The sequence below is a fragment of the Malaclemys terrapin genome, chromosome 20, assembly GCF_027887155.1.
Source record: "Malaclemys terrapin pileata isolate rMalTer1 chromosome 20, rMalTer1.hap1, whole genome shotgun sequence".
Taxonomy (NCBI): Eukaryota; Metazoa; Chordata; order Testudines; family Emydidae; genus Malaclemys; species Malaclemys terrapin.
The window spans coordinates 13,499,647-13,507,629 of NC_071524.1; the positions used below are offsets into that span (position 1 = coordinate 13,499,647).

A 7,983-nucleotide genomic window follows, 5' to 3' on the forward strand; every position below is an offset into this window, starting at 1 on the left:
AAACAAACCCTCAAAACTCATAACACAGAGAGAACAATCCCTCCCCCCCCCACACACACACATGTTGCAATAACAAAATCAGTTCAAACGCGACGTTTATGCGTATTTTAGAATTCAGGCCTTTTTCTGACATGATTTTAAAACAAAACTCACATTTAAAAGTCTTCGTGATTCCTGTGATGTGTAAAACAAAATGAACAACACTTGGTTGGGAAAAGACGTTTCAAACAAAACAAATCTACTTAAGACAAAAGTCTTGCGCCCATCCGGCCCGATGGATGCTGCCTCGTTGACAAATGCTCAAAATTAAACCTCCGCAGGAGTTAAGCAGGACAAGGGCAAAACGATGAAACTTCCGGTTCTTTGGCACTGGTTCTCTTCCGACGGAAGTCATCGCAAGGCAGGGATACCAAAACCAGGCTGCTGTGGGGATTTAAAGAAACCAGGGCGACTTTCGACGTGGCTGCGTCAAATCCACCCTGGAATTTAAATGCGAACTAGGAAACAAACGGGGGAAAACTAAACTTCAATTCCAAGCCCCTTCTGGCTCCCTGGTGAAAGGTCCCAGGTTTTGTCCCAGGGTGGAGGAGGTTTCTTCCCCTGCCGTTCACCGTCTCACTACGAAGCCAGCCGAGTTGCGCCCGCCTTTGCAGTAGAGGGACTGCTTCTCTTGATTGCGCGGGCAGTATTTCAGCGTGTGGGCACCGTCGCCCGTGGCACCGCACACCGGGCAGACGTAGTTGCGCAGGATGGGACACAGCACGGTACCATCCGCTTGCTTCAGCAAGTGGGAGGAGTAGACCCTCTTGGATTCCCCATTGTGCCTGCAGAAGTTGCATATGAATCTGCCGGGCGTCTGAGGGGTGGCCGCCCCGTTCTGCCCACTTTGAGGACAGCTGCTGCCGTTGCTCCTGTTCCACCCCGATGACTTCGGGCTCGAGGCGTCCCCCGGAGTCATTTGAAGGGAGGTCCCTGGCAGGCAGGGATCTGCCGTCTCACAGGTTAGGAGGCTCCTGGACCCCCTTCTGTGCTCCTCAATGATTTCGCCAAGAACCTTTGACAGGTTCAAGTAGTCCCGCCACATGTTGAAGTCATGCGCGATCGTGACGGGCGGAGAAGGTGGCCCGGAAAGCCAGACGGGAAGCATGGTGCTCATCAGAGAAGCCCCCTCCTCTGCAAAAAAAACTCCTCGACCCCTGTTCCTTTAATAGGCTTGGCCTGCAGTAGGCAGCATTGCGAGCAGGCTGCACTGTGCCCATCCAGTGCAAGGAGGTGGAGTCTGAGATTTAAAGGGCCGGAAATCAAAACAGAAAAGCATCCCCAAGCAGAGATTAATGAGCTAAATACACCTCTACCCCGATATAACGCGACCCGATATAACACGAGTTCGGCTATAACGCGGTAAAGCAGCGCTCCGGGAGGGCGGGACTGCGCACTCCGGCGGATCAAAGCAAGTTCGATATAACGCGGTTTCACCTATAACGCGGTAAGATTTTTTGGCTCCCGAGGACAGCGTTATATCGGGGTAGAGGTGTATCAAGGTTCAGTTATAGCAAATCTACTGCTACATCAGACGCACCCCTCTTCTAGAAAACTGAATTCCATTTTCCCCTCCCTTCTGCTCCAGAAACTCATGTCCTAGTCGGGAGTAGCATATCCTCTATGAATGTATCTAGTTCTTTATTGAATCCTGTTATAGTCTTGGCCTTCACAACATCCTGTGGCAAAGAGTTCCACAGGTTAACTGTGTGTTGTGTGAAGAAATCCTTCCTTTTGTTTGTTTTAAACCTGCTGCCTATTAATTTCATTGGGTGACCCCTAGTTCTTGTGTTATGAGAAGGAGTAAATAACACTTCCTTATTTACTTTCTCCAAACCAGTCATGATTTTGTAGACCTGTCATATCCCCCCTTAATCGTCTCTTTTCCAAACTGAAAAGTTCCAATCTTATTAATCTCTTTTCGTACGGAATCTGTTCCATACCTCTCATCGTTTTTGTTGCCCTTTTCTGAATCTTTTCCAATGCCAATATATCTTTTTTTGAGATGGGGCGACCAGAGCTGCATGCAGTATTCAAGATGTGGGCGAACCATGGATTTATATAGAGGCAATATGATATTTTCCTCTCTTATTATTAGGGCCCTACCAAATTCATGGTCCATTTTGGTCAATTTCATGGGTCATAGGATTTTAAAAATTGTAAATTTCATGATTTCAGCTACTTAAAAAAAAAATAATTAATGGAGATATCCTATCTCCTAGAACTGGAAAGAACCTTGAAAGGTCATCAAGTCCAGCACTCTGCCTTCACTAGCAAGACCAAGTACCAATTTTGCCCTAGATCCCTAAGTGGCCCCCTCAAGGATTGAACTCACAACCCTGGGTTTAGCAGGCCAATGCTCAAACCACTGAGCTATCCCTCCCCTGAAATCTGAAATGTCATGGTGTTGTAATTGTAGGGGTCTAGACACAAAACGGAGTCGTGTGGGGGTCACAAGGTTATTGTAGGGGGAGGTTGCAATACTGCTACCCTTACTTCTGCACTGCGGCTGCCAGGGTACTGCCTTCAGAGTTGGGCACCTGGCCAACAGCCGCTGCTCTCCAGCCGCCCAGCTCAGAAGGCAGCAGCGCAGAAGTAAGGGTGGCAATATGACGACCCCTCCTAAAATAACCTTGCAACCCCCCTGCAACTCCCTTTTGGGTCAAGACCCCGAATTTGAGAAGCTCTGGTCTCCCTCGTGACATCTGTTTAGTATAGGGTAAAAGCACACAACGGTCCAGATTTCACGGGGGGAGACCAGATTTCATGGACCGTGACACGTTTTTCATGGCCGTGAATTTGGTAGGGCCCTACTTATTATCTATCCCTTTCTTAATAATTCCCAACATTCTGTTTGCTTTTTTGACTGCCGCTGCACATTGAGTGGATGTTTTCAGAGAACTCTCCACAATGACACCAAGATCTCTTTCTGGAGTGGTAACAGCTAAATTAGACTCCATCGTTTTGTATGTAGAGTTGGGATTATGTTTTCCAATGTACATTACTTTGCATTTATCAACATTGAATTTCATCTGCCATTTTGTTGCCCAGTCACCCAGTTTGGTGAGATCCCTTTGTATCTCTTCGCAGTCTGCCTGGGACTTAACTATTGTGAAAAGTTTTGTATCATCTGCAAATTTTGCCACCCTGTTTCTCAATTGATTTTGGAATAGAGTGTGCAGACAGGGAGTTATTCCGGAACGCCTGCATTATCCTGGAATTGCTATCGAGTGAAATAGTTGTTCCAGAATAACTCCGAATCAGGGAAATATGCTGGAGTAAAGTGAGTTTGTTTTGGAATAGACCGTGGGGAGGAGAGGTATTATGGAATACCTGAGTTATCCCAGAATTCCCCATGTAGACAATGCCTAAGAAAAGACAGGGAAATTAAATGCAAAAAAGCGCCAGCATGAATGCAGGTTGAAACATCAAGCCATCAATATTAGGAAATTTGAGCAGTTAAATGTAGCCAGCTCTCATGATGTGTTGTCTTGTTTTCCTTAGTCAAGCGAAACAGTCCTGACCAGCTCATTGAAGTGCTAACGTTGCCAAGGAAAACCGGAATAGAAAAAAACACTTTTGCAGACTCACAGCAAGGCCAAGTTAGCTCTGTGGAGCCACCTCACATTTTGGAAAAGTCCAGTTTGGGGCTCAAGCCTGCAAACCCACATGTCTGCCAGCAGCCCCATTGACTTCAAAGCAAAGTGCGGCACTGGGGCCTTTGATTGTTTGGCATTTCAACCCTCCCCTTCAAGTAAGGGGAGGTGTCTTGTATTTCATTTCCCTGGTTGCTGCCCTCCCAGTGCTCCTTCTGCGCTACCCCTGCCTCATTCTGTTCTGGTCTATTTCCAGGGTCAGTTCTTTGGGTCAGAGACCTTTTGTGACCCTGTGCAGATCAAGTGCAATGGGGCCCCCATCTGGGTGGGGCCTTAGGCACGACCCTAACCAACATGATTAATCATAACCTGCTTTCGGGGCATTAATTGGGGCCTCTGATGTTTGTCTGTTTATGTGTCTATCGCACCTGCCCCGGTGCCACTCTGTCTGGAACAAGTTGGAAGTTTGTATCTTTCCCTGGCACCTCCCCTCCCTGGATGCTCTAGGGAGGTAAGTTACAGACCCCTGAGGACTGAGTGAAACTGACCAGAGCAGTTGTTCTCGACCTTTCCAGACTCCGGTACCACTTTCAGGCATCTGATTTGTCTGGCGTACCCAGGGGCTGCTCTCTGTTTTTTGCTGCCCCAAGCACGGCAGTCAAGCGGCCTTCGGCGGCGTTTCTGCGGATGATCTGCCAGTCCCGTGCCTTCAGCGTACCCAAATTGCCGCGGAAGCCACGGGACCGGCGGACCTCCCGCAGGCATGCCACCGAAGGATGCCTGACTGCCGCCCTCACAGCGACCGGCATGCCGCCCTCCGCGGCTTGCTGCCCCAGGCATGCGCTTGCTGCGCTGGTGCCTGGAGCCGCCCCCGGGCGTACCCCCAAGTTTCACCTCACATAAAAACGACTTGCTTACAGAAGCAGACCTCAAAATACCAAAGCATATACGCGCTATAACTGACCTGGTGCTTCCTTTCTCATTGCGCTCGTCATGTGTCAGTATCTAATGCCTGGATCTGCAATTTTCACTCCATGCATCCCAAGAAGTGGGTTTTTTACCCACGAAAGCTTATGCCCAAATAAATCTGTTAGTCTTTAAGGTGCCAACGGACTCCTTGTTGTTTTTGTGGCTACAGACTAACACGGCTACCCCCTGATACTTGTGTCCGTATGACAGTTTAATTTGCACTGACTTCGCTAGTGCTGTTTATGTAGCCTGCCTGTTGTAAAACCAGGCAAATCTCTAGAGGAGTCGATGTACCCCCTGGAAGGCCCTGGTGGAGAAGCACTGGACCAGACTCAGGACATAGAAAAGGAGACACAGACGGTTCGGGGCTGGAGGTGAAAGGAGACAGCAGCTGTGCTGAGTGAGCAAGGACTGCCATACCTGCTCCGTCTGGGCGGGTGGGGTGAAGCTCAACGTGTAAACAAGCCGGACAAAGTGCCCCCTGTGACGAAGTGGGAATTTTCTGTAATATGTTTATGAGGCCGATGTGTGCCTCAGTTTCCCCTGGTTACCCAGTGGAGGGCAAAGGGCTAAGTCTGCTCTTGGAGGGCAGTGCAGGACACGAGGCGAGGAGGGGGGCACACTGACGGGGTTCCTCCACGAGACGGCTTAAAAGCCGAGGCCTAGCACAGATCCCGTGGGGCCGTGACACACACAACCCCCCCCCAGTCACTTGATCTGTGACCATGAGGCTGGGTCAGGGCCAGTGAAAACGCAGGGGTGTGTGTGTCTCGCGGTTGGATTCTCCCCTGCAGATCCACCGGGAATTGCCCTGGTGCAGGGGGATAGAACTGCCCACAGGGGTCTGCTGCAGAAATGCATTCGCTGCTCTTCCTCCCCCAACCCAGTGTGGGGATCCCCGGAGAGTAGCCCCGGACACCTGGGTTCTGCGATTTGCAAGTGACCAGCCACCTGCATCCCCTTGAGAGCCAGGAAGAGCAGCTAAACAGGGTCATCTCACCCCCGCCCCCATCGGGCTTTCACGAGGGGCCTGATCCTCCCACTCAGGGCACCCCTGTCCTTGGCCTCCCTGCCACGGGCAGCTGGAGGGTCCCTCATTTCAGGGAGGGGCCCAGTGGGGAGTTCTAACCCCAGGAGATTGCTTGAGGAGCGGTGGAGGAACTACCCCCTCCCCAGAACCGGCTGGTCTGAAGGCACATGGGATCCAAGGGTTGTGTCCGATTACAGGGGCTGGCACCTGTGCACTGGGGGGGCCTGAGCCAGGGCTGGGCCGTGCTGGGGGCAGCGTTGCAGCGGGCGAAGCTGTTTAAAGGTGTTTGTGAGGGACTGAGGCTCGGAGAGAGCAAGCAGAGGGCGGATCCTCTATTTGAATCGGGCCTCGCAGTTCATAAATCCGGCCCTGGATTTATGAACTGCAAGGCCCGATTCAAATACCCGGTGGCGGTCCGGGGCTTCGGCAGCACTTCGGCGGAGGGGGGTCCGCTCCGGGGCTTCCGCCGCACCAAAGACCCCCCCACTGCCGAAGACCCGGAGCAGACCCCCCCACACACACACCGCCTAAATGCGGCCTAAATGCAGACCCCGTCATCAGCCTGGGCGCATGTCCTCCGGAATGGTGGATGAAGCATGAAGGGACATATGAATCTTTAGCGCATTTGGCACGTAAATATCTTGCAACGCCAGCCACAACAGTGCCATGAGAACAGCTGTAAACATTGTAAACAAGAAGTGGGTAGGATTATCTCCCATAAATGTAACAATCTTGTTTGTCTGAGCGATTGGCTGAACAAGAAGTAGGACTGAGTGGACTTGTAGGGTCTAAAGTTTGACACTGTTTTATTTTTGACTGCAGTTATTTTATGTACATAATTCCACATTTGTAAGTTCAACTGTCACGGTAAAGAGATTGCACTAGAGTACTTGTGTGAGGTGAAGTGAAAAATACGATTTCTTTTGGTTTTTTTACAGTGCAAATATTTAATCAAAAATAATCTCAAGTGAGCACAGTACACTTTGTATTCTGTGTTGTAATTGAAATCAATGCATTTGAAAACGTAGAAAACGTCCACAAATATTTGAATAAATGGTATTCTATTGTTTAACAACTGCCGCGGGGGGATGGAACCCTGCAGCTCCCAGCTTCAGGTTGGGGGGTGGCCCTGGAGCTCCCAGCCACCCGGCATCTGCCCAGGGTCTTCCCATATGATTGTATCATGGATTTTTTTTAGTAAAACTCACAGACAGGTCAAAGTTTCCCTGAATTTTGTTTATTGCCCATGACCTGTCCATGACTTTTACTAAAAATATCTGTGACAAAATCATAGAAGATCAGGATTAGAAGGGACCTCAGGAGGTCATCTAGTCCCACCCCCTGCTCAAAGCAGGACCAATCCCCAGACAGATTTTAGCCCCAGATCCCTAAATGGCCCCCTCAAGGATTGAACTCACAACCCTGGGTATAGCAGGCCAATGCTCAAAAAACTTAGCCTTAACTATAAGTGGCTGTTGAAAGGGGATGGGTTGCGGAGTTGCCTTGTGGTTGGGGTTTGGGGTGGTGGCAGGCTGGCCTTGGGGATGTGGTTTGCATTTCAAAGGTGATAACGCTAGTGTCAATCCGGAGCGACTCCACTATGGGGATGGGACCACATTCTGATCTGAGCCCATTGGTGTCAATCCAGAGTGATTCCAGATTTATGCCAACATTGCTGAGAGCAGGATTTGGCCCTGGTGGGGGACGGTTGGGGGACAGGAAAAGGGGTGGCTGAGACCCAGGAGGAGGGTAGGAAATCCCTGGGGAACCCATAAGGCTATCTCCCTGCTCACCCCCACACTGCTATGTGCCTCACCCCCGTGCCGGGGGGCGGGGCCTGTGCTGAGGGTGCCAGTGAGGGGGGCAGCTAATGTCCAGTCGGGAGCTGGACCGAGAACTGACAAACTCGTTTCACCCACAGGCTACCCCCCGGCCACCCCGATGGGCGCGGAAGCCTCCAAGCTGGACACAGGCACTCGATGGTGAGCCAGCCGGGGATCCGATTTAACCCCCCAGCGCCGGTGGGCTTGGGGGGTGGGGGCACAAGGAGGGGGCCATGTGCTCCAGTCCCTCTCAGTGAGGGGCATATGCAGTGGCGGATTTCGAGTTAGTGGGGCCCTGTGCGCAGCTTCATTTTTGGGGGTCCCCCCCCCTCAGGACCCAGCCAAGAAAAAGACCATTCTCTCTTATCTCCCTCCCTCCCTGTTTTTCATTCTTTTTTACCTCCTCCTATATTATAAGTAATGGGAAGTAAATGAAAATAAAGTGAGGTACCTTGATGGGGCGGGGGGGTTGGGGACGGGAAGGGGGAGGGGGCAGGCTCTAGGAGGAAGTTTGGGTGCAGGGTGC

At 51.0% G+C, this 7,983-nt stretch overlaps 1 protein-coding gene across 1 annotated transcript; it reads right to left on the reverse strand.

Annotated features, from left to right (window-relative positions):
* Positions 1-607: 607 nt before the first annotated feature.
* NANOS2 (nanos C2HC-type zinc finger 2) lies at positions 608-1,147 on the reverse strand. The gene has a single exon (XM_054009621.1). The coding sequence runs from the start codon at positions 1,145-1,147 to the stop codon at positions 608-610; it is 540 nt and encodes a 179-aa protein (XP_053865596.1).
* Positions 1,148-7,983: the final 6,836 nt, after the last annotated feature.